Here is a 27,205-nt window from a genome sequence, read left to right on the forward strand (position 1 = left end):
CAGTAATACCACTTTGTTATAGTAACAACGCAGTAATAACACTTTGTAATAACCCTTTGTTAAAGTAGTAATGCAGTAATAACACCTTTTAATAACACTTTGTTACAGTAATAACCCTTTGTTACAGTAATAATGTGGTAGTAACACTTTGTAATAACCCTCTGTTACAGTAATAATGCGGTAATAACACTTTCTAATAAGACGTTGTTACAGTAATAACGCAGTAATAACACTTTGTAATAACCCTGTGTTACAGCAATAATGCAGTAACAACACTTTGTTACAGTAATAACACAGTACTAACACTTGGCTACAGTAATAACGCAGTAATAACACTTTGTAATAACCCTTTGTTACAGTAATAATGCAGTAATAACACTTTCTAATACGATTTTGTTACAGTAATAATGCAGTAACACCACTTTGTTACAGTAATAACACAGTAACAATGCTTTGTTACAGTAATAATGCCGTAGTAACACTTTGTAATAACCCTTTGTTACAGTAATAATGCAGTAATAACCCCTTTTAATAACACATTGTTACAGTAATAACACTTTGTTACAGTAATAACGCAGCAATAACACTTTGTTACAGTAATAATGCCATAGTAACACTTTGTAATAACCCTTTGGTACAGTAATAATGCAGTAGTAACACTTTGTAATAACATTTTGTTACAGTAATAATACAGTAATAATACAGTAATAACAATTGTGTTAATTTCACCTCTAAAAAGCATCAGCTGTCAGAGCAGCTCACAGAGCATTGCACCTGTACATAACCCATCCAACTACCTCATCCCCAAATTGTTATTTCTTTTTTGCTCCTTTGCACCCCAGTATCTCTACTTGCACATTTATCTTCTGCACCTCTATCACTCCAGTGTTTAAATGCTAAGTTGTAATTACTTCGCCACTATGGCCTATTTATTGCCTTACCTCCCTAATCTTACCTCATTTGCACACACTGTGTAAAGATTTTTTCTATCGTGTTATTGACTGTACGCTTGTTTATTCCACACACCAAATAGAGGACATTCAGACAAAAACGTTAGCCATGCCAAGCCCTTTTGGAGTGGTTCACTTCAGGAGAGCATCATTTAAAAAGTTAAAATAAAATTGTGTTGTTGTTTGTGTCTCACTGCTTTGCTTTATCTTGGCCAGGTCGCAGTTGTAAATGAGAACTTGTTCTCAACTAGCCTACCTGGTTAAATAAAGGTGAAATAAAAAAATTTAAAAGATCACGTGATTCCTTATTATTTTCAATGGCATGGAAGAGGATGTGGACCAGACTCACAAAACAAAAAGCCTTTTTTGCAAGAAGTGTTTAAAATGCTAAACAATTCCTTCCAAACGGACTATAATTGCAAACTATAATATGTAGATTCATAGAGTACCAAAAGTGTGCAGTAAAAAAACTGAACATAAAACAATATCATTGACTGTACAGTTGAAGTCGGAAGTTTACATACACTTAGGTTGGAGTCAATAAAACTAGTTTTTCAACCACTCCACAAATTTCTTGTTAACAAACTATAGTTTTGGCAAGTCGGTTAGGACTTGACACAAGTCATTTTTCCAACAGTTGTTTACAGACAGATTATTTCACTTATAATTCTCTGTATCACAATTCCAGTGGGTCAGAAGTTTACATACACTAAGTTGACTGTGCCTTTAAACAGCTTGGAAAATTCCAGAAAATGATGTCATGGCTTTAGAAGCTTCTGATAGGCTAATTGACATAATTTGAGTCAATTGGAGGTGTACCTGTGGATGTATTTCAAGGCCTACCTTCAAACTCAGTGCCCCTTTGCTTGACATCATGGGAGAATCAAAAGAAATCAGCCAAGACCTCAGAAAAACAATTGGAGACCTCCACAAGTATGGTTCATCCTTGGGAGCAATTTCCAAACGCCTGAAGGTACCATATTCATCTGTACAAACAATAGCACACAAGTATAAACACCATGGGACCAACGCAGCTGTCAGGAAGGAGACGCATTCTGTCTCCTAGAGATGAACGTACTTTGGTGTGAAAAGTGCAAATTAATCCCAGAACAACAGCAAAGCACCTTGTGAAAATTCTGGAGGAAACAGGTACAAAAGTATCTATATCCACAGTAAAACGAGTCCTATATCGACATAACCTGAATGGCCGCTCAGCAAGGAAGAAGCCACTGCTCCAAAACCGCCATAAAAAAAGCCAGACTATGGTTTGCAATTGCACATGGGAACAAAGATCATACCTTTTGGAGAAATGTCCTCTGGTCTGATGAAACAAAAATAGAACTGTTTGGCCATAATGACCATCGTTATGTTTGGAGGAGAAAGGGGGAGGCTTGCTAGCCAAAGAACACCATCCCAATTTGTGGCCAGAATAGAAAAAGAATGTGCGAGCAAGGAGGCCTACAAACCTGAATCAGTTACACCAGCTCTGTCAGGAGGAATGGGTCAAAATTCACACAACTTATTGTGGGAAGCTTGTGGAAGGCAACCCGAACCGTTTGACCCAAGTTAAACAATTTAAAGGCAATGCTACCAAATACTAATTGAGTGTATGTAAAGTTCTGACCCACTGGGAATGTGATGAAAGAAATAAAAGCTTAAATAAATAATTCTCTCTACTATTATTCTGACATTTCACATTCTTAAAATAAAGTGGTGACCCGAACTGACCTAAGACAGGGAATTTTTACTAGGATTACTAAGATTAAATGAGTTTAAATGTATTTGGCTAAGGTGTATGTAAACTTCCAACTTCAACAGTATATTTTGTTGTTGATGAAAGGCTAGTGTAAATTTTGGAGCTCTACCGGATACAGAAAATGATTCCTGAAAAGCTTGTATGATAGAAGTTAGCCTCCATCATCATTACCAATTCAGAACCTGTAAAACACAGAATGGATAAGATTAGTGAAAGAGTTGATTTTTAATCATAAACCTAAATATTGAATCCCTTGCAAAATAAATGTAGAATGACTAATTCATGCGATAATACATGACAACTAATTATATTTTTATTGGCTCCCAATTGCCTGACATCAAGTATGATTTCTTACCAATAGCAATCCAGAGATGAAAAAACTGGATGAAAGAAACGGACAGGATAGTAATTGAATATGACACATTTTCAACCATAATAAACAAATAAATCAATAAAATCATGCTTTCTGTCGGCTTGTGAAACTAATGAGCCAGCATGTGTGAACATGATGTTATTGTGACAGCCATCTTTATACTAAAGCAGCCTTACAACCATGCCTAACATAACCTAGATTGAAATCCCATCAATTCAACGATAGAATTAACATGGACATTGTTTGTTCTTCTAATCAAATCCATTAGCTGTTACTGAAAGTCCTACTTAAACATCCAGTGAAAAATGTGGCTCAGGTGGGGAGTAGACTCATGTGGAGTCATTAATGTGTTTGCTGTTATCAAACCTGGCATTACTGTAGAGCACAGGCAGCACCAGGCACCCAGATATCATTACAGTACGTGGGCTGACTGCTATACAATATCAACACCAATTGATGTCACACAATAGAAAGAGGGACCTTTGAAGCATGGTGCTTGACACAGATTTGAATGCAAAGTAGACAGCAGGCAGTGGGCTGTCCATAGATACATAATTGTAATAATCTGTCGACTTAACTAAAGAGTAAATAAGCCAAATACAAGTCATTGATGGTTTGAGTCATGTCAGGTTTGTTCAGAAAAGCTTACATTTATGAACCCTTGGACAATGAGATTTTTCTCCCCTTGCCTCAATCTCTTGTTGCTTACCTGCTACCGTCAGATCGATGTGTATTAGTTTGACTGGGATGGCGTAGTCCCATACCCACTCCTCCACAATCCACGCAAATATCAAGCCTCCCGAAAGATATGTCAGCTCCATGGAGATCACAGTCACTGTGCAGGGAATCCAAACTACACACCTGAACTAACAAATCAAATCAAATGTATTTATAAAGCCCTCTTTACATCAGCAGATGCAGTGGTGGAAAAAGTACTCAATTGTCATACTTGAGTAAAAGTAAAGATACCTTAATAGAAAAGTAAAAGTGAAAGTCACCCAGTAAAATACTACTTGAGTAAAAGTCTTAAAGTATTTGGTTTTAAATATACTTAAGTATCAAAAGTAAATGTTATTGCTAAAACGTACTTAAGTTTCAAAAGTAAAAGTATAAATAATTTCAAATTCGTTATATTAAGCAAAACATACATTTTCTTGTTTTTTTCATTTATGGATAGCCAGGGGCACACTTTGACATCATTTACATTTGTGTTTAGTGAGTTCGCCAGATCAGATGCAGTAGGGATGACCAGGGATGTTCTCTTGATAAGTGTATGAATTGGACCATTTTCCTGTCAAAATGTAACGAGTACTTTTGGGTGTCAGGGAAAATGTACGGAGTAAAAAGTACATTATTTTAGGAATGTAGAGAAGTAAAAGTAAAAGTTGTCAAAAATATAAATAGTCAAGTAACGTACAGATACCCCCAAAAAACGACTTAAGTAGTACTTTTAAATATTTTTACTTAAGTACTTTACACCACTGAGCAAATGTCACAAAGTGCTATAAAGAAACCCAGCCAACATTACCAACATGAGCACACATAATTGGTAGTCAATCTAAAAAAGGGTAATGTTTCCAACTACTGAATAACAAGAATAAATACTTGGATCAACTCACCTATTTTGGACTTTGCCATGATGGTTTTTGTTGTGTAGTCAAAGTGTGCTAAAAGGCTGTCAACCTCATGTCCTCATGTACCCTGCAAATAATATGAATCATGTGAAACTTAAGTCATAAATGATACATTTGCCATTAACTGTAGTTACAGTAAATGTGTGAGGTAGCACTAGGGACATCATTTGTGATGCTTTTTGGCAGAAAGCTAAATGTGGGTTCCATGCAGACATCGTGCATGTTTTTGTGGGTAGTTTCTGTGTTCACGAGAAAGGAAGTACAAGTCAATCATGTACCACAACACATGACAATGGAACTACTATATATGAAAGACTGGATATACTTCATTTGAATATTGTGGAAAATATCTATTATTTTAGACCCTGAAAATACCAATGCGAAGGCTGACCAAAATGTAGTAAACAGAATAGAAGGACATCATGTCCATCAGCAACTTCTGGAGAACAATTTTTACATTATATAAGACTCCATCACACAAGACCCCAAGAAGTTCAGTCGTTCATTCCTAATAAAACCTATAATATGATCCATAATAATATGGAGTCATTCACCCATTGCTGTCACCACAAAACTACTAAAAGGAAGGCCATGTAGGCATTTCACACTAAAATACTTGCTTAAACTATACTCAGATAGGTTCAATCATTTCAATGGGTGGTATTAAAGTCCATACCAAATGCTCTAAATTGACTAGTTAGCTGTTTTGTGAAATTTACAATAGACAGCAGCAGCACATGACCTGTCATGACCGAAATGATTGGCACCCTTGATAAAAAATTAGCAAAAAAGACAGTATAAAATAAATAATACAAATACTGAGCTATATTGGGTGCTAAAAAAAATGGGGAAATTATATTATTTTATACTAATACAATTACTCAGTGAAAAATTATTTACTTAACAAGTAATTAAAAATATTCTATAAAAGATAGGGGTCAAAATGATTGACACCCCTGTTTTCAATACTCAGGCGCCCTTCCTTTGTGAGCATAACGGCACTGAGACGTTTTCGAAAATGTTTTATGAGATTGGAGAACACATTGGGAGGGATCTTAGACCATTCCTCCATACAGAATCTTTGGACTGCCGTCTTCAATTCAAATCAGAGGATTTCAATGGGGTTCAAGTCAAGACTGAGATGGCTATTGCAAAATGTTGTTTTTGTGGTCAACAAACCATTTCTTTGTGGATTTTGTTGTGTGCTTGGGGTTATTGTCTTGCTGGAAGATCCACTTGCGGCCAAGTTTCAGCTTTCTGGCAGAGGCAAGCAAGTGTTTGGCTAAAATGTCCTGGTACTGGGTAAAGTCCAGGACCAGTGGAAGCAAAATAACCTCATAACATCAACGATCCACCACCATATTTTACAGTAAGTATGGGGCTCTTCGCATCCTGCTTTCGACGCTAAACCAACTACTGGTGTGCGTGGCCAACGAGTTAAATGTTCATGTCATTCAACAAATGTAAAGGCCTGAAGGTTGATAAACGGCATTGGCACTTGGATGGGAACCAGTGCTATGATCAGATGACATGAAAATAGAGCTCTTTGGCCACACACACCAGTGGTGGGTTTGGCATCGAATGAAGGATTGATACAAAGAACCCCATACCGACTGTAAAATATGGGGCTGGATCTTTGATGTTATGGGGTTATTTTGCTTCCACTGGTCCTGGGGCCCTTGTTAAGGTCAAGGGCATCATGAACTTTACCAAGTACCAGGACATTTTAGCCAAAACCCTGGTTGCCTCTGCCAGGAGGCTGAAACTTGGCTGCAAGTGGATCTTCCAGCAAGACAATAACCCCAAGCACACAACAAAATCCAAAAATAAATGGTTACTTGGCCACAGAACCGTCTCAGTCTCAGGACTTGAAACGGACTGAAAACAGGGGTGGCAATCATTTTGACCCCAATCTTTTTGAGAAAAAAACAAATATTATTTTATTAAACAAAATCTATTTTTCTGAGCGATTGTAAAAGTATATATAATATATATATATTTTTTTTTTGTTAATAATTTTGGTTATGACTACACAGTACCACACTAAGTTGACAGGTAAACACGTACATTTAGTTCCACTTCCTGTGGTATCCAAAACTGGACTCCAACGTATTTACCCATGTTTAACGGACATTGGTCTTGATCTTGATTGATGTTGGTTTATAGCGCTTCAGAGAATACCCTCAATACCCACAATACCTGCAACAGCAGTATAACAACATGAATGGCCGCCTTTATCTTTTATCATTGGAGTTGCTAAAAGGTAGCCTACCTAAAGCAAACAAAGCAGGGGATGAGGACTGTTCTTAATGGTCTTAAACACATGCAAAAAGCTTCCTATCTCAATCCATTCTGGATAAAGCCCGACCCAAGGCCCGGACCACTTCTACAGCAGCGCCAACCCACAATGGCTAGAAATACACCTGAGTGGTATGACAACCAACCTGTCTTCACACACTGTGATGTCAGTGCATGCATATTCACCGGGCCATATTTTTGTTTAGAATATTAATGTGTTGTTGGCCTGTTGGGATGTATATACTGTAACAGCTGCTGGAGCACCAGGAGGCAAGCCAGACTTGACTCTGGGTAAATGAAATGTAAATAGGACACACAGTTCTTCAGAACGATCTGCTTCTCTGGCCCACTGATCTACAGTGTATTGTGCGACGTGTGATCTCTCTGCAAGCCGGACATATTCTTGAATGTTTAGAGTTGAAACATTAACAAGGCCCCTGCTACGTGTGTCATTAAAACCGCGACAGAACGTTGAGGAAACAGAAACAAGTCCTAAGCACTTAAACCATAAACACAGTCCTCAGTATGTCTTTTGACAATCACCCTCCTTAATCAGCACTGCATCATATGAACTTTTTTTTGTCTTTTTAGTGAATTAGTGACACTGTAACTCACTAATCACTAATGTTATGTGCAGTGAGTGGATTGTGCGGTGACCTCAGGCTACTGTATGTAACCATCGCCAAACATGGATTAGAGGAGAGATCACCAACACAAAGCATTTCTTCAGTTAATTGCTCAATCATATGCAGGAAAGGGCTCCCAATAAAGTATTTTCCCTTATGCCATGCCACTATGGCTATGGACATTCCATAACTTGGAATTGGGCTCCATAAGGTACAACTAGTATGGTGATCTGCAACAGCAGTAGTACCCCATGCAGTACGCATTTGCCATACATGCTCTTACAGAGCAGCCCATAAGTATGAAAGATTTTACAGAAAAAGGAGTCATGCTCATGATCATATCTATAAGACCATAGGGGATATCTTATTTAGGCTTGCCATAACAAAGGGGTTAAATACTTATTGACTCAAGACATTTCAGCTTTTCATTTTTTATGTATTTGTTAACATTTTTAAAAACAGAATTCCACTTTGACATTATGGGGTATTGTGTGTAGGCCAGTGACAAAATCTCAATTTTAAATTCAGCCTGTAAAAAAAATACACGTGGAAAAAGTCAAGGGGTATGAATACTTTCTGAAGGCACAATATACACTGCTCAAAAAAATAAAGGGAACACTTAAACAACACAATGTAACTCCAAGTCAATCACACTTCTGTGAAATCAAACTGTCCACTTAGGAAGCAACACTGATTGACAACTGTATAACTTCAGGCAATGGTAATGGTAATGAATGATAAACTTGGTTGACTACATCATCTACACAAAACGTTACTGTACAACATTTGTTTCAGTCTAGAAAGCCTTCACTGGTGAAAGTCAAACTTAGTGTATTCTATTCTAACTGTATTCTATTCTATTATACCATATTCTATTCTGTTATATCTGTTCTCCATTCTATTCTATTGTGTTCTAGAGTTCCCTTGATCAACTCTAGAGAAGCTAAACTAGAAGTCCAATAAAGGTAGCTTGGATGTCTGAGTTATGGAATTAAACTGTAGGCCATGGCTACAGCCCATTACTGTTTTTCATTTAGATGTCATTCAATCAAGTTGAGCCAATTTGTTCGTAGTAATAACGGACTACAACATGGCATAAAGAAACTTTGTACATCAATAATCTGCTTTAATTTGCATGGTTTCTTGCCCAGGACTCACGAGCACAGATTATTTTTTATTTTGAACTGTAACGATAACGACGTTGATGCGTCAACCTAAACACAAAATTGAAAAATAGGTTGATGGCGCAACTTAGGTTAAAGGATCGGTATTAAAACGTTTCTGGACGTTCTTTGTGCTATTTCGCAAGTCACCCCATTTCACTGTCGACAAGCAAACTGGGTTTTATTTTTAGTAACGTGGTATTCGTGTTATTTTATTCTAATCATCGCCTATCTCAGTCTCCAAACATCCACAGCGCATCCATAATAATTTGCTGATGGTTTTATGTCGATGACAAGGTTATGCGACAAATAATGGCTTACTCTATTACATATGTTGTTATTCAACCAGCTCAAACTTTCGATATTGGCATGATGTGTTTTACAGTCTAGCTGAGGCACCCACCGCAAGCACTCGCTCAGAGCCATGCTCATGCGCATTGACGGCTGCCTGGGCAATTTGTCAGTACTCGTGGGAGAATTTGGGTAAGAAACAGACAAATTAAAACAAATGTACTTTAGCATAAAACAATTGACGGAGGAAATTATGTATTATAGTAATGAGTGATCTGTTATATAATACTTTCGCTAGAGGTTCATTGCGACGGAATTTGACCAAAACTTAGCAATAAGTACAAAACGACTGGACGTGTCATCAATAATATCAGCCAGGAAGAGGTTCAATGCGTAGAGCGTGAATATATTGCGTTCTAAAATTGTAACAAAAGTTGCGTCGAAAATTACTGCAATGATAGAAAATATGTTGTGCTAGATTTCTTGTCTCCCAGAGACGTATATAATAATGGTATATTGTACTCTTTCAAGAATAATGTTTGCTTCAGTGTAATTCCCTGTTATGGCTGGGGAGAGGAAGACATTGCGCTTGACAAGCGAACTGGACTAAAATATTTATACCATAATTTCCTTCCAAAAAGCTTTCAAGGCAGTTAAAATAATATTTTTGTTGTAGAGCAACGAGTCTGCAGGCCTGCCGGTGAGAATTATATAGGACTATATTCCAGCTCCGCCATTTTGGGAAACTGGCTTTAAAACACATTAAATAGTATCAGAGCAAAGAAAAGTGTTAATATATGATACAATGCATGATTAGCGTCTTGCTAAGGGACATCACAAAATATCTGTAACACACCTAGTTGGAATACAAAGGAAATGCGAACTGGTTGCGCCCAACCGAATCATTTAATCCCACTCGTAATTAAAACTATTTGACTCAGAAAGCTCGAAATAAATATTAATAACGCTCATAACCGACAATGGACATCTGATGATAAAATCTAACACACAGGTTGAATAACATGTGCACAGTAAACACGCGGAATTTTCCTTTGTAATAATATGTGTTGATAATTCAAAAGTGTTCTCTGCATATGATGCAATTTTGACGCTTAGCAGAGAGAGGATCGATCTTTCAAATAGTTTGGGATGTAAATGCATTTTGCATGCATAAAATGTAAGTTACTTTCATATTGCAATTTCGTAAACGCCTGGCAACGATTTGCTGTTAATGTAGGCTACTGTCTTAATGCCTATACTTATTATTTTAGGCGCATACATAACACACAAATGATATACCCTACCGAAACGTCAGGAATTATATTTGAAAGACAGCAATATTGATAGATCATAGGCCTAATTGCATGAACTATCAATAATTCATCAATAAATCATCATCTACATTTTTTGTTCAGTGATTTCATTGTTTGATAGGGTCTGAAAGTTTCAAACGCAGTCGTCTAAACCTAGTCAGCACTGACCTCTAGTGGTTGATGTATGTCACCGAGTTACAATTTTGCAGGCCTTCCGCTGTTACATTTCAACAATAATTGAAACATTGTAGCGGCTTTGTGAAACATTATTGAGACACTGTTGCAAAGCCGCTCTGTGTGAAACGTTCAGTTGTTTCTCATCTTTTCATTTGACTTGCACTTTGCGCAGGACTACGGTTGCAATAACTTCACTAAGCTGATTTTTTAAAAGTCAGTTTATGTAGATTCAGTAGGCCTGTGCCATATTCATTCTGCACAGTGTTATTTATTGTCTGGTGTGGCTTCATCTTGTCTTTTTCAGATATCCCCATTTTTAACATGGATGAGTCTAAAAATGCTACAAATGCAGCTACAAATGCAGCAACCCCTGATTTTGATGTGTATGGTGCCATGGACTGGAAAGATGGTGTTGGAACCCTAACTGGGAGTGAGCTGAAGGTACACATCACCACAACAGCTGAAAAGGTTCAATGTTGCCATATATATATATATTTTTTTTTGTATTATTATTTTTTTTTACTTGTGTTATACCTATCATAATAAGGACACATTATAATGAAGTAGAATGATCTATTTGTGTAATGAGAAAATCAATGATATATATATAATTGTATAAATCATAAATTGTATAATTAGGACCAAGGACTTTTTTCCTGACTAGGTCACATGGCGCTAATCACAGTATTCATCTGAATATACAGTATGTCCTCACTCCTCACATATAGAGTGTTTTCAGAAAGAATTCACACCCCTTGACTTTTTCCACATTTTGTTGTGTTACAGCCTGAATTTAAAATGGGATTAAATTGAGATTTTGTGTCACTGGCCTACACACAATACCCCATAATGTCAAAGTGGAATAATTTTTTTAGAAAAGTTTATACATTTATTAAAAATTAAAAGCTGAAATGTCTTGAATCAATAAGTATTCAAGAGAGGGTTTCCAATGCCTTGCAAAGAAGGGCACCTATTGGTAGATGAGTAAATATATATACAGTGCCTTGCGAAAGTATTCGGCCCCCTTGAACTTTGCGACCTTTTGCCACATTTCAGGCTTCAAACATAAAGATATAAAACTGTATTTTTTTGTGAAGAATCAAGAACAAGTGGGACACAATCATGAAGTGGAACGACATTTATTGGATATTTCAAATTTTTTTAACAAATCAAAAACTGAAAAATTGGGCGTGCAAAATTATTCAGCCCCTTTACTTTCAGTGCAGCAAACTCTCTCCAGAAGTTCAGTGAGGATCTCTGAATGATCCAATGTTGACCTAAATGACTAATGATGATAAATACAATCCACCTGTGTGTAATCAAGTCTCCGTATAAATGCACCTGCACTGTGATAGTCTCAGAGGTCCGTTAAAAGCGCAGAGAGCATCATGAAGAACAAGGAACACACCAGGCAGGTCCGAGATACTGTTGTGAAGAAGTTTAAAGCCGGATTTGGATACAAAAAGATTTCCCAAGCTTTAAACATCCCAAGGAGCACTGTGCAAGCGATAATATTGAAATGGAAGGAGTATCAGACCACTGCAAATCTACCAAGACCTGGCCGTCCCTCTAAACTTTCAGCTCATACAAGGAGAAGACTGATCAGAGATGCAGCCAAGAGGCCCATGATCACTCTGGATGAACTGCAGAGCTCTACAGCTGAGGTGGGAGACTCTGTCCATAGGACAACAATCAGTCGTATATTGCACAAATCTGGCCTTTATGGAAGAGTGGCAAGAAGAAAGCCATTTCTTAAAGATATCCATAAAAAGTGTTGTTTAAAGTTTGCCACAAGCCACCTGGGAGACACACCAAACATGTGGAAGAAGGTGCTCTGGTCAGATGAAACCAAAATGTAACTTTTTGCCAACAATGCAAAACGTTATGTTTGGCGTAAAAGCAACACAGCTGAACACACCATCCCCACTGTCAAACATGGTGGTGGCAGCATCATGGTTTGGGCCTGCTTTTCTTCAGCAGGGACAGGGAAGATGGTTAAAATTGATGGGAAGATGGATGGAGCCAAATACAGGACCATTCTGGAAGAAAACCTGATGGAGTCTGCAAAAGACCTGAGACTGGGACGGAGATTTGTCTTCCAACAAGACAATGATCCAAAACATAAAGCAAAATCTACAATGGAATGGTTCAAAAATAAACATATCCAGGTGTTGGAATGGCCAAGTCAAAGTCCAGACCTGAATCCAATCGAGAATCTGTGGAAAGAACTGAAAACTGCTGTTCACAAATGCTTTCCATCCAACCTTACTGAGCTCGAGCTGTTTTGCAAGGAGGAATGGGAAAAAATTTCAGTCTCTCGATGTGCAAAACTGATAGAGACATACCCCAAGCAACTTACAGCTGTAATCACAGCAAAAGGTGGCGCTACAAAGTATTAACTTAAGGGGGTTGAATAATTTTGCACGCCCAATTTTTCAGTTTTTGATTTGTTAAAAAAGTTTGAAATATCCAATAAATGTCGTTCCACTTCATGATTGTGTTATATCTTTATGTTTGAAGCCTGAAATGTGGCAAAAGGTCGCAAAGTTCAAGGGGGCCGAATACTTTCGCAAGGCACTGTATATTTTAAACATACATTGAATATCCCTTTCAGCATTTCAGTTATTAATTACACTTTGGGTGGTGTATCAATACACCCAGTCACTACAAAGATACAGGTGTCCTTCCTAACTCAGGAACAAAATACAAATATTCCAAAACATACTTCCTGTTTGCAGTAAGGCACTGAAGTAAAACTGTATGAAATGTGGAAAGAAATTAACTTTATGTCCTGAATACAAAGCGTTATGTTTGGGGCAAATCCAACACAACACATCACTGTGTACCACTCTTCACATGTTCAAGCATGGTGGTGGCTGCATCGTGTTATGGGTATGCTTGCCATAGGCAAGGATTAGGGAGTTTTTAAGATAAAAAATAAACTGAATAGAGCTAAGCACAAGCGCAATCCTAGAGGAAAACCTGGTTCAGTCTGCTTCCAACAGACATTGGGAGACAAATTCACATTTCAGCAGGACTGCAACCTAAAACACAAGGCCAAATATACTCTAGAGTTGCTTACCAGACGACATTGAATGTTCCTAAGTGGCCTAGTTAAAGTTTTTACTTAAATCGGCTTAAAAATCTGTGGCAAGACTTGAAAATGGCCTTCTAGCAATGATCAACAACCAACTTGACCGAGCTTGAAGAATTTAAAGAAGAAAAAATGTACAAATATTGTACAATCCAGGTGTGCAAAGCTCTTCGAGACTTATCCAGAAAGACTCACAGCTGTAATCACTGCCAAAGGTGATTCTAACATGTATTGACTCAGGGGTGTGAGTACCTATGTAAATGAGATATTTCTGTATTTAATTTTCAATACATTTGCTAACATTTCTAAAAACACATTTTCACTTTGTCATTCTGGGCTATTGTGTGTAGATGGGTGAGAGAAAAACATTGATTTCATCCATTTTGAAAGTTTGTGCTATGTTTATTAGTTTAAGGTGAATGAGTTTGGAGTCTTGGAGGTCCTAACAGAGGAGGGAGAAGATGAGAGTGTGAAGAAAGCTCATGCCACCATTACATGGGCAGTGCCCACTGCTCAGGAGGGTAAGATGGCATGGTTCAATGTCCACAACTTTTAGATGCTCCCGGAAGGGATATATTTGTGAGACGGTAGCATACACATGTGTTACACAATGTTACACATGTGTTACACAATACACAATGTTTGTATCCCCATTGGGGTCTGAGATGCACCTGATCGGGTGGGATGTGCATATATCTTCTCTTTCGTCTTTCAAATGGGCATGTTTAACGGAAGATTTTCACCAGCTTATCACATACCATGCATACAGTCTTTAAGAAGCTGCTGTAGAGTTGGCTTTGTTTTTACATTTCACGGCAAATCATTATATTGTCTATAACGGCTATTTACAAAACTAGATAATTATCCATCCTGTAACTTTGCTGTCTGAAATAGTATTTCATGTTCATACCTTTTGATATACAAGACGTGTGCATTTTCAATAATTGTCCTTATTGTGTCTAACCCTAGGCACGAGAGTCAGTCGAAGTGAATCGTGATCATTATAAGCAGTCAGCTATCAGCTATCTATTTGAGCATTTCTGATTATCTCCAAATAAGGCCTTCAATTTGAGTCTCAGTCTAGCTGGTGGCTATGTTGCTGTTGTTTATTAATGAAACAGGGAATGCACGGGAACCTTTTATGTTATCTTATTGCTCTGTTGTTATTGACCCTGAACTTAGAAATGATTCATTAGCCACACAGGATATGGGTGAGGATGACTTTGTGACTCTCTTTTCTTCGCCCTCTCTCCCTCCTTCCACAACCCTCTCAGACAGTGCTGCGGTAGCCGTGAAAGAGATAGAGGAGATGCAGGAGGGGCAGTGGGCCCAGAGAGGCCTGGTGTGCGTGCGCTGCCAAAGGAAGGGCTCCCCCGTGGACTTCATGTCTGATGGCCTCCACTGCAGTGAGCGCTGTCTGCAGCAGGACCAGCAGGAGTGAGTGGGCTGGGGAGCGGCCTGGGGAGTGGGGAGGACTAGGGTTTCATTAGTATCCAGGGCATCTAGTCTGGTCTGGTCTTAACTGCAGTTTCTGCATATGCTATTTTCCGGTAGTTGAGCTGGTGTTTATTGTGCTTATGAAGTTCTGTTTGTAATAACCTCCGCTTATGTACAGTACACTGACATAATGGCCAGTACAGTCTTTCACCCAGTCAATGAGAGACAAACATTGTGATATTATGCCAAATTATCATGGTTAAGTAAATGTTTAATGTAAATTTTTATTTGATTATTCATGTCTCGATGTGCTGATATAAGCAACCGTATATATTTAGTTTCCTACATTCATAACCACAACAACTATAAACATATTTCATATGCTTAAGAAAATCGATAAGTCTACCTCCTAAACATTTCTTTGGCAAGCCCTCCTATGCAAGGTGGAAGCCAGAAATAATTGATCAGTTAGTTAATGTAAAGACTAGTGGTGATGCTAATGCATGCTGAGAGAGAGAGAGAGAGAGAGAGAGAGAGAGAGAGAGAGAGAGAGAGAGAGTTGCCGTGGGCCCCAATATCCATTGTTTTAAATGGGAGAAACTGCGAACAGAACGTTGCACCTTAAAGTGGTATTCCTTCTGTGGATTTACTACTGCCATGGCAACAGAGAAGAGAAAGACAGACTATACATACTGTAATGAACAGTTAATCACATTTCATTTGGAAAAATTGGAGTTGGATTGTAATTTTTGTTAGATTTTGACCATATTTCTAGCTGCTGATGATGATAGGATTCTTCATAGGCAGCCCTTGAGTAAGTCAATGTAGGAGTAATGCGTTATGTATATGAAATACAAGGTGTGGTCCCCCTTAAAATCAATTTAGTTCTACAATCTAATAATATCCTAGTAACACAATCAGTTTGGTTTTCTGCCCAGCACCACAGTGCATTTCTTTGTTTATTCTTTTAGTCATAGATTTCAGAAATTGCCATGAAGGAAGACTATTTTGGCATTAATGTTTCATGCTGGCCAAGCTTTAGCTATTTTGCAGTTCAGATATTACTGAAACTATAGTTTATTAGAAGGGTGATCCTTTCTTGCACAAACCTTTACTCTATATTTTCTTTCCACTGCAGTGAGCTGAAGCTAAAGAAGGAGGTTTCGAAGAGTAATGGGGAGGTGGTGGGGGTCAGCCGTAAGAGGTCTTTGCAGCAGTACAAGATGGACACCCCAGAGGTCCCGCCTGAGGACGATGATGAAGTCTATGTCAGTATTACTTTATTACGCCAAGGATTTAAAACATTTTTTTTGTTTTTTTACAAATGTTATCCTGAATTGTGTACCTACTGAATTATACCTAACTGTTGACATCTTACTGATATTTCATCACATTTTGTAGATATATGCTTATTTGATTTATATGGTATAGAACCTCAAGTCTGTAAATCTTTTGGCATCACTCCAAATTGCACAGGATTTTGAGGGATGACGTGTTAGCCTTGCATGCCTTTCCTGCTGAGGTGTCATAACTCGTACTAAATGAATGCTTCACAGAACGTGCTGCGACCCGACTGGTGTAGATAACTCTTGGCTAATCTCTGATTTATCATTATTGTTTCAAAATGGAAACATTTCAATGTACAGTAAACACAAATTCAGAATGATTTCAATACTACCTCGTAAACACTGTCCTCATTGCCTGTGCCAAAATATCACATTGCTCTAGTCTATACTGTATGTGTGAGTACAGTGCGTTTGGAAAATATTCAGACCCCTTGACTTTTTCCACATTTTGTTAGGTTACAGCCTTATTCTAAAATTGATAAAATAGTTTATTTCCCTCATCAGTCTACACACAATATCCCAGAATGACAAAGCAAAAACAGGTTTAGAGAAATGTTTGCAAGTGTATAAAAATTATAAAACTGAAATATCACATTTACATACAGTACCAGTCAAATGATGTAGTGACCAAAAAGTGTTAAACAAATCAAAATATATGTTATATGTTAGATTCTTCAAAGTAGCCACCCTTTGCCTTTATGATAGCTTTGCACACTCTTGGCATTCTCTCAACCAGCTTCACCTGGAATGCTTTTCCAAAGGTCTTGAAGGAGTTCCCATATATGCTGAGAACTTGTTGGCTGGTTTTCCTTCACTCTGCAGTCCAACCTATCCCAAACCATCTCAATTGGGTTGAGGTCGGGTGATTGTAGAGGCCAGGTCATCTGATGCAGCACTACATCATTCTCCTTCTTGGTCAAATAGCCCTTACACAGCCTGAAGGTGTGTTGGGTCATTGTCCTGTTGAAAAACAAATGATAGTCCCACTAAGCGCAAACCAGGTTGTATGGCGTATCGCTGCAGAATGCTGTGGTAGCCATGCTGGTTACGTGTGCCTTGAATTCTAAATAAATCACAGACAGTGTTCTCAGCAAAGCACCCACACACCATCACACCTCCTCCTCCATGCTTCACGGTGGGAACTACACATACAGAGATCATCTGTTCACCTACTCTGCGTCTCACAAAGACACAGCAGTTTGGACTCATCAGACCAAAGGATGTTTCTTGGCCCAAGCAAGTGTCTTCTTATTGGTGTCCTTTAATAGTGGTTTCTTTGCAGCAATTCGACCATGAAGGCATAATTCACGCAGTCTCCTCTGAACAGTTGATGTTGAGATGTGTCTGTTACTTGAACTTTGTGAAGCATTTATTTGGGCTTCAATTTCTGAGTCTGGTAACTCTAATGAACTTATCCTCTGCAGCAGAGGTAACTCTGGGTCTTCCTTTCCTGTGGCGGTCCTCATGAGAGCCAGTTTCATCATAGCGCTTGATGGTTGATTCCATATGTGTTATTTCCTAGTTTTGATGTCTTCACTATTATTCTACAATGTAGAAAATACTAAAAAAATAAAGAATAACCCTGGAATGAGTAGGTGTGTCCAAACTTTTGACTGGTACTGTTCTTAGAATTCTTAGTCTTAAAATGTTACTGCATATTCTAGTGTTCTAGTGTGTAAAGCCTCCTGTGTGCATCAAACAGGAGGAGAAAGACAGCAGGAAGACGACCCGTGGCGCGCCGCGAGGCAGGAGGAAACGGAGGGGGGACGCAGGCCTACTGAGACACAGTGAGTAGAAACATGCAGTCGGAGGGACACTTGTGAGGGGCCACTCCGGGCCCGGATACTCATTTTCACAATCACCATATTGATATAATCACTGCCATTTGCACACACGCACACACACACACACACACACACACACACACACACACACACACACACACACACACACACACACACACACACACACACACACACACACACACACACACACTAACTGTATGTGTTTCAATGTAATGTTGTGTATTGCTTTTTACACAATCTAATGAATCATTGTCTCACTATGGAAGCTGTTCCATATGGAGGGAAAAAGAAGTCTTGGTGTTGGGCCTCATATCTGGAGCAGGACAAAGCCATTGCTGCCCCCACTAAACTGTTCAAAGAGGTGAGCTGTCATACCATACCCCTCAGGCCTGTATAGACTGGGTTATTGAATCTTAAATACTTAAATCTAAACCCTTATCCTAAACCCTTATCCTAAACCCTTATCCTTCTCCGTTTCCTTCTAGTCAATCTATTATTTCGTCTAGTCCTCCTTTACAGCTTGTCATTCAGGGTTAAGATGATATGTCACATCAAGTCCTACATTTTTTCCTACATGTTGAGAATAAATTCATTTCAACTCATTAATCACATGCATTAGTCTTTGCCTACAAAAACAGTGTTAAAGGTGCACTATGCAGAAATCGCTCCACCATTTCCTGGTTGCTAATATTCTAATAGTTTGCATAATTTCAGTTTGTGACAAAACGAGCAAGTATAGTGTAGAGAATCCTTTTACCATCTAAACTGCTGTGCAATATATTTTCCATAAGCATAAATATTGTACTTTCCTCGGTTTGAAGCTGGTTTTCCAAACGCAAAAGTAAAAGATGCAGAAACGAAACCTTAGAACGTGAAGCATAGAAATTGCGCACATAGAACATATCTACCGCTTCTTACACTTGCTTTCAATGAGAATCTATAACTCCCATTTCTATGAGAATTTGGCCGGGTCGCCCAAAAAGTCTCATATTGCTGCTTTAAGTTCATTATTTTTCAAACGCCCGGAAATATGTATTTTAAACTAATGATGTCCCATTTTCCTTTCAGCACCAGGCCTTCCCCCAGAGTAAGAATGGATTCCGGGTGGGAATGAAGCTAGAGGGAGTGGATCCAGAGCACCCCTCCATGTACTGTGTGCTCACTGTAGCTGAGGTAACCTCTCACCTCGACTCATCATCGCTGCCCTCTCAGGGGAGTCGAAACTCATGTCATGGAAATCTTCAGCTTTGGGAAGATCTGAAGCAAAGTCTGCATTGTTGTTGTTCTTGTTCCAGTGAATAGCTGTGATAGTTGTGATGTTATGGGTTGCTATGCAATGGCATTAGCAAAATACAGTATTTATAAGACCATAAATGCGTTTTTGTACTTTGAATTATGTCCACTTCTCTATGTTGGCATCATGTGCGCGTCTAGTCAGTAGGTTATTACTTAATTAATTTTGTTTGAGTAGCAAACACAGGATAACCGTGTAATGTGTGAAGATGCTTAATGCTTCTTCCATGTTTAGGTTTCAGGACACAGAATACGGCTTCACTTTGACAAGTACTCCGACTACTATGACTTCTGGGTGAATTCCAACTCTGCAGACATTCACCCTGTGGGATGGTGCGAGAAAACAGGACACACGCTTCACCCCCCCAAAGGTAAGAGACATGCTACCTTTGACAGATATCCACCTGGAAAAGCTAATAACGCATACAGTATTGGTCATTTTGGATGGGACATTTTCAAACTGTTACTGTAGCACTCCCTCATCTTCTCATTAGTATTTCCTTACCACTGTATTGCTGGACAGTTTTCTTTCCTATGTGAGACTGGTCATATAGGGATGGTTATAATTCATTTGTTTTGCTTCGTGCAAGCAGGTTACCTATGGCAACAGGAAAACAATACTCATGCATTTTTAGTAGCTATTTTCTGCATGATTACTAGCATACCTGAAATTGATCCAGGGATATTTGATAAAGAGTAAAATAACCCCCCCCCCCCTCCCTCCCTCTATGGATGGACAGGTTTAAAGGATGAGGAGTTCAGCTGGTTGTCGTATATCAAGCTGAGCAAAGCCCAGGCAGCTCCCAAGGCCCTGTTTGAGAATCAGAACACGGTAAGAGCAGCCTACAGATCTAATTTAGGTTGGGGACACACTCCAATGCATGAACACGGATGAAATTGTATATGACATATATCATTGTCAGTTTTTGTCCGTCAAAAGTTCAACTCAATTCAACTATTCTCGGACGAGTTTGGACAAGTTGCATCCATCAAAAGACAGACCGTTCTCCCCCCCCCCCCCCCCCCCCGGACAATCATCTCCGTTGGCGTTGTCATTCTATCAGCAACTGTTGACTTCCATTGGCTCCATCCGCAATTCTCTGACACAAAATCCGAGTGTGTCCAAGGCCTTATGGATCGCTTTCATTCATTGGATCGCTTTCATATTGCTTTGATACTACTGTTTTACCGCTAGGTGAAACTGTTTAGTTTAGTTAGACTTCACACCCAGTTTTACACCTCCTTCATTGAAGTACAATACTTGACATCAACCCGTTCAACATAGATATTGAGTAGTTTCATGAGCAGTCGAAAGGCTATAATATAACAAGATTCATGGCTGAGCCAAATGTGAGCTTTTTGTCTCTGAGTAACTGTCCTGTGTTTATTTTTCAGACTGTCACTCCTTTAGGATTCAGAATTGGGATGAAGCTGGAGGCCATTGACAAGAAGAACCCCTCCTTCATCTGTGTTGCCACAGTAACAGACATGGTGGACAGTCGATTCCTGGTGCACTTTGATGACTGGGACGAGAGCTACGACTTCTGGTAATGTCTAACTTTGTGATTTCCTTACGATATTTCAGACTTCAAAATCAAAGCGGTGATTTGTGTTTACCGATGTCATATCTAAGTCACGTAGATTTTTTTGTTTTCTTGTTGCAGAATTGGGCACTAGATGGTGCTAGATTTATTACAACAGAATGTTTGTGTCTGGGAGGAGAAAAGCATTGCCTCTTACCAGAGTGTTTGTTATTAATATTTTACACAAGCAAACAAGCTACATTACTTGTGTAATACATTTTAAGTACAGTATGAATCGGCTGTCACATGAATTATTCTTTTGACACTAGCACGCACATCACTTCCCTCACAATTCTCTAGTCTTCTTTTCCCCCCTCAATTGCCATCCCTCCAACCCTTGTTGATTTTCGCCTTTGTTTGTCTTTTTCCGACTGAGAATTGCGCGTGTCGTTACTGTCGTTTCGTGCCTGCTCTAAGCCCTCCCAGCTTGGGATTTGGACTGCCAGGAGGAAGTCCCAGTCTGCACGATACAAGAGCTTGTATTGGCTGAATTATGGACGATCGTCAAATAAATGTCAAGGAGGAGAGGAGTTAGAGAGAGAGAGAGAGTAGAGCCTGGAGCGGTTAAGGGGGACGAGCAGATTCACCCAGGGAGATGACGCTCTCTCTCTCATGTGTTGTCGCTACAGCTCACGTCAGCCAGTCACAGGCCCTGCAGCATCACACCTCTGGGCCAAAGAGCAGGTTAACCACTCCACTGGGCTCTGCTTCACCCTGGCCTGGCCAGAGAGTAGGACACTGGGAGTCTATGTTGTCCCTCAGACAAGCTTGCTGTAACAACACTGACCACTGAGGTAGAAACAATGGCAATCCTCAAATGTAGATTACGACACAGTTGTGTCACACTGGCACAACACAAAAAGGGATCGGTTTCGATACAGTATGTTGAGTCCCATGGTGAAATAGTAAACCGTTATGCAGTTATGCAAGCCCCTTGCAATTTATCCTGCACTGCTGATGCAATGACAGCATCATAGGAGTATTACTGCCTACAATCTACTCGTCAGTGGTGTGCCGTCCATCATTCGGTGATAGATATATGTTGTCCTACCGATGGTTGACGTGGAGAGAGGGAGCAGTGGGAAGCTGTGAGGGAAGTATCCTTTCTCGCCCTGACACTTCCCGATACGTCAAAGTGATTGTTGCATAACATGCCATCACGGTTACCTGAATGGGTTAATCACTCAGTCATAAGGTGGCTGAAGCCACAGTGGCTCAGAGTCTGTCACAATGTCAGCTGACCTATTCTCCTATCCTTGTGCTTACTCCTAAACATTATCCCTATTCAATCCCCCCGTAACAGTTTATGGGGAAGTTCATGTCATAACCGTTTATAGGGAAGAGGAGGAATATACATGTGTATATATACAAAAGAAATCTGCTGAGCAGATGGCATTTTGTTACCACTGTCCTTCTCCTGCTCCTCCTCCGTAGGTGTGATGCAACCAGTCCATACATCCACCCAGTGGGCTGGTGTCAAGACAACGACAGGATTCTCACCAAGCCTCCAGGTGAGCTACTAACTCACTATGTATCCTGCAGATCCTGCCAGGATACCACACATGTGTAATGATGACTGAGCATACAGTTCTGATAGTAAAGATCAACACATGGAACGTTTCCAAGCAGATCACCGCCCATGTAGCTCAGTTGGTAGGGCGTGGCACTTGCAACGCCAGGGATGTGGGTTCAATTCCCATGGGGGACCAGTACGAATAAAAGTATGAAAATGTATGCACTCCCTACTGTAAGTCACTTGGGATAAGAGTGTCTGCTAAATGACAGATTTTTTGTTTTTGTTTTAATCTGATCTGTAAATGATGTTATTCCACTGTGGAGAAGACCAATGGTTTAGAATGACAGAAAGCACAAGGGACTTTACCCGCCCACACATGTACTACATGATACAGCATGTGTAGTCGTGCTCAATCTGGCTCAGTCTTTTTCATTACTCTTTCCTGTAGGTTACCCCAATGTCAAGAATTTCTCCTGGGGAAAGTATCTGGAGGAGACCCACTCGTCACCGGCTCCTGCCAGGGCTTTTAAAGGGGTACGGCTGTTTATCTCTCTATCCTCGGCACGCAAGACGATGTGGCAGCCCCACGTCTACATTCCAACACAGTAGTAGCCTAGCTGGCCGTCTGCCGCAGAGTGTGACATATGATATGCTGCCTAAAGATGCACGCTCGAACGCCAGACCCACATTCGATGTGACGTCTGCCGATCGTCAGCGCGCTGTGTTTTAAGGACCACCCTCTGTAGAGGTCGGACTACCGGAATTATTCATGCGATACTACATGTGAAATCAGAGCGCCCTCGGTTCGCAAATTATGTTCAGAAGTGCTAAGTACTCTTGGCCTGCAAGCGCTATTGGTGCCTCTGAGCCCTAACACCCCCCCCCCCCCACACACACACTCTCCCTCTACAGAAACCCCCCCACAGTTTCCAGCCACTCATGAAGTTGGAGACGGTGGACAAGAGGAACCCCATGCTTGTCAGAGTGGCCACCGTGGTGGACACTGATGACCACAGGGTCCAGGTGAGAACATCTCTTCAACTCTCTTATCTGTCTCTGTCTGACCACTGTGTCTACCAGTATCCATCTTCACTCCAGACTGGAGTCATTCAACATGATACTGTGACTCAGCTGTAGCAACACTTCTGTCTATGTCAATAACTAGGAGGTCACCCTTCCTCCCACCACTATTTTTTAGGCTCAGATGTAGGGATGAGTGTGTGTGTGTGTGTGTGTGTGGTTTAGTTGAGCTGTACATGACAGGAGGATTAGCCAATACGTCACTCATCTGCACTGTGAAGTGTGTAGCTATTAGACCCTAGATCTGAACTAGTATAATCCTTGAGTATAATCTCTTGACTTCTGGTTCACTACAGATTTCTCTGAAACATTTCAAAGAACAAAAAAAGGATGAAACTCCAGCTCTACGTGGAAAATTGGGAGATGAACTCTGTATGAAGGTGTCCTGTGGGAGAAATGTGCTGATTTACTGGGAATACATATACAAATTATTCAAGACCTCACCATTGTCCCTCTATTCCAGTTTCCAGTACATCAAATTAACATCTCCTTGACTCTCTCCTTGAGACCATTTCTCTTTGAACTCTGAAGTGAACAGTAGGTCAGTGTTGGGAGTCGATGGACAGCTGGCTGCCTGAGGTGTATGTCAGTGCCTTTCCCTCTGCCCTACTTATGCCTATACTGTTCAGTCATCTCAGTCTAAACCCTTCTGCGCATGGAGCAAGAATAGCCCTAGATAGCATAGCTCCAGTCTATACAGTCCCTCCGGGTTTCTAAACTCATACTCCTTCAGCTTAGCTTTGGTTTCTCTACTGTCACTTGTCACTTTATATACAAGGCTTTCGATTTTGATCTTGACCTCCTACCTCGGAACCCTGTCTTCTCTCACTCATTCCAAGACTGTTTTCTGAAGCTCCATCCATACCCCCACCACCATCACTCTCACCACTCATACACGAACCAACACTACATGCGTTTCATGCTCTCATTGTCCTTCAAGCATCACATACATTCTCATGCTGTCTCCCCATCTTCAGTCCCTTTGTGCCAGCGCATGCTTCATATTTCATGTTGTCTTCAACTGAACTAATAACAATTGTTTTTAGCAAGGCAGGGAAGCAGGCTGTGTACTAGGAGGGTCTGCCTTCCCACGACACCCTGGTGTGCTCCTGTCTCCTCTTGTTTGCCCCACACTGTGAAGCACACTATCATTGTCAGGAGTGTGGATAAGAACAGAGGATGAGCGATAGTTACCAACTATGCTGTGTGTCGGCCTCCCACAGATAGCCCGGGCTAGCCTCCTCCAGCTGTAAGGGCAGTGCCAGGGGCTTCAGTCCGAGACGGTGCTTGTCAGCTAGATTGACACAATCAGTAGTTCAGCTTCTAATCTCCAAGATATGTCTTTATCATTCGACCATGATTTTGATTAAATCTCTTTTTCCCACATTTCTATATTTATCGTATGTGGTCGGACTCTACTGTGACTGTTTGTCCTTGGTGTGTGTTCCTCTAGATCCATTTTGATGGCTGGACGGATGAGTATGACTACTGGGTGGACACAGACAGTCCAGACATCCACCCTGCGGGCTGGTGTGCTAAGACAGGCCACCCCCTCCAGCCCCCGATCAGTGAGTGGCTTTATGACTCATCCTAATCTATTCATGTCCAGCTCCCTGCCTCAGTTCCAGACCTACGGTTCCTAGCAGACACACTTAGAGCCAGGCCTCAATGGACGCTGCTATTTCTTATCCCGTTCAATCACTATGCTTTTCCCTGAAAAGACGGTTCCGTCTCTGCGTCGATTTAATCTGATCTGCTGTTGTTATATTGAAGGAGTGGTGGGAGGAAGCCTTGTTGGTGGGGAAAAAAGCAAATTATTCAAAATGACTCTTTGATGGCTCATGAGTCCTGGCTCTCTGTGGTCAATATCCTGCATTTTACCCTGAGGATGCTGGGAGCTGAACAATGAACTTCTCTCTGCCTCCCTTTCCACTTACTACTAATTTCTCCCTGTGTAGTGGTGTCCATGGAAACGTGGAGTGAGGAGTTGTGATTAGAGTGCAGCTGATACTGCCGTCATGTTTCAGAGTACAGAGCTGCGTTCTCAGAGCGAGAGTTACCGCTCCACATGGCAGCTCACTCGTGTCATATGGATACATCCAGGGCCATATCTGCTTTCTCTCTTCCTGTACTGACTGTCAATAGTACCAGCTCCTTGGGATGTTGACACCAACTCCTTGTGACTGAGGCTATCCTAATATGGACACTGCACATTCGCATTACATTAATCGGCTAGATTAGATGAACATTATTTTAGGATGGTTCGCCTGAAGTCATGTAGTGAATAGGGTATCACTAGGTAGATCTGGATGTAATATCTCACCCCTTTCTCCTCTCCTCATCCCCAGGTCCACAGGAGCTGTTTGAGTCGTCTGAGCAGGGCGGATGTCCCACCCCAGGGTGTAAAGGTGTGGGCCACATCAAAGGAGCCCGCTACTCTGGCCACCACAGGTACCCACACTCAGAGCAATCACTCTGTCTGGCTGGCCAGGCCATCAAAACTACCATCCAATAGAAATGTCCACTTGTAACCCCAACAGGCTTCATATCGCTACTTGCCGGTGAATGGTCACTTGTTGCTGGTCAAACTGGGCTTCAGGCTCATTGATCCACCCTTTGATCCACCAGTTATGTTTATTACTGTAGCATAGAGACTCATAATGCAAGAGACACCCAATGTATTCCTACTGAAAGTGAGTGTTAGCCTACAGCAGCTGTGGTAGGTCCGGAGGTCAACAATATAGGTAGGTATTGTACATGATCCACACGTACCCGAATGCCCCTGGGGTGAGGCTGTATAGAGCCTGTATAATTGGCTGTGTGGAGCTAGAGGCACAGCGGTGTAAGCACATGAGTGTCACTCTCTCCCATCAGTATTCATCACAATTCTTACCCTTTTCTCCTGAGAAACCGCGCCTCCACTCTCCATACACCCACCTCTGCCTCACCGGGCTTTCGTACAGCATGTACCCCTCCAGCTGGAGATCTACTAATGTGAACAGAAACATATTGGCAGAACAGGCATAATGACTCTAGGTCTTTCTCCCGACGTTGCCGTGCTTTATTACGGAGTGACCGGAGGTCGTGCACACTGCGGTAGAGAGACTTTTTAATAGGGACACAGTCCGTTGGTTCAGTGTCTGTAATGTGAGCTGATTAACTTGGAGCCTGAGTACAGAATGTAGTGTATTAAAATGTATCTATGGGATGAGAGGTGCTTTATCAGTGTTTGTTGGCAAACCTGGAATATTAAAGCGGTAGAGCGACAGCTAGCTACGCACAGAAAGGATGGGAAAGAGCCCTCATTATGCAAAGAAATGTGTGACAGCAGCCAAGAAAAATGAGAGGGGGATTAGCAGAGAGTGAGAGAAAGGGAGAAACGCAATCTCTCTTTCTCTCTCCCCTCGTCAGTCAGAGTGGTCGCAGTGTGACAGCGAGGCTTACCTAACCATTTCAGTGCAAATATGTTG

The 27,205-nt window shown here is 40.6% G+C and overlaps 1 protein-coding gene and 1 pseudogene across 2 annotated transcripts in view; one reads left to right on the forward strand and one right to left on the reverse strand.

The window, feature by feature from the left end:
* Nucleotides 1-2,811: 2,811 nt before the first annotated feature.
* On the reverse strand, nt 2,812-7,191 carry LOC149984109 (uncharacterized; annotated as a pseudogene).
* A 1,996-nt stretch (nt 7,192-9,187) lies between these two features.
* Nucleotides 9,188-27,205, forward strand: part of l3mbtl3 (L3MBTL histone methyl-lysine binding protein 3) — a 33,977-nt gene continuing 15,959 nt past the window's right edge. Inside the window, exons 1-16 of one of the 2 annotated variants that reach the window (XM_036975734.2) lie at nt 9,188-9,283; nt 10,886-11,049; nt 14,085-14,196; nt 14,950-15,112; nt 16,251-16,380; nt 18,161-18,245; nt 18,530-18,624; nt 19,332-19,436; nt 19,792-19,927; nt 20,297-20,388; nt 20,952-21,103; nt 22,574-22,650; nt 23,104-23,189; nt 23,568-23,678; nt 25,189-25,303; nt 26,084-26,186. In XM_036975734.2, coding sequence (XP_036831629.1) covers nt 10,903-11,049; nt 14,085-14,196; nt 14,950-15,112; nt 16,251-16,380; nt 18,161-18,245; nt 18,530-18,624; nt 19,332-19,436; nt 19,792-19,927; nt 20,297-20,388; nt 20,952-21,103; nt 22,574-22,650; nt 23,104-23,189; nt 23,568-23,678; nt 25,189-25,303; nt 26,084-26,186 — 1,709 coding nt within the window. In that variant the 5' untranslated portion in view covers nt 9,188-9,283; nt 10,886-10,902. The remainder of the gene's footprint in view (nt 9,284-10,885; nt 11,050-14,084; nt 14,197-14,949; nt 15,113-16,250; nt 16,381-18,160; nt 18,246-18,529; nt 18,625-19,331; nt 19,437-19,791; nt 19,928-20,296; nt 20,389-20,951; nt 21,104-22,573; nt 22,651-23,103; nt 23,190-23,567; nt 23,679-25,188; nt 25,304-26,083; nt 26,187-27,205) is intronic. The other variant, XM_090232626.1, reaches the window with a different exon arrangement.

The sequence above is a fragment of the Oncorhynchus mykiss genome, chromosome 4 (assembly GCF_057628025.1).
Source record: "Oncorhynchus mykiss isolate SJ-2025 chromosome 4, ASM5762802v1, whole genome shotgun sequence".
In the NCBI taxonomy this organism is placed as follows: domain Eukaryota; kingdom Metazoa; phylum Chordata; class Actinopteri; order Salmoniformes; family Salmonidae; genus Oncorhynchus; species Oncorhynchus mykiss.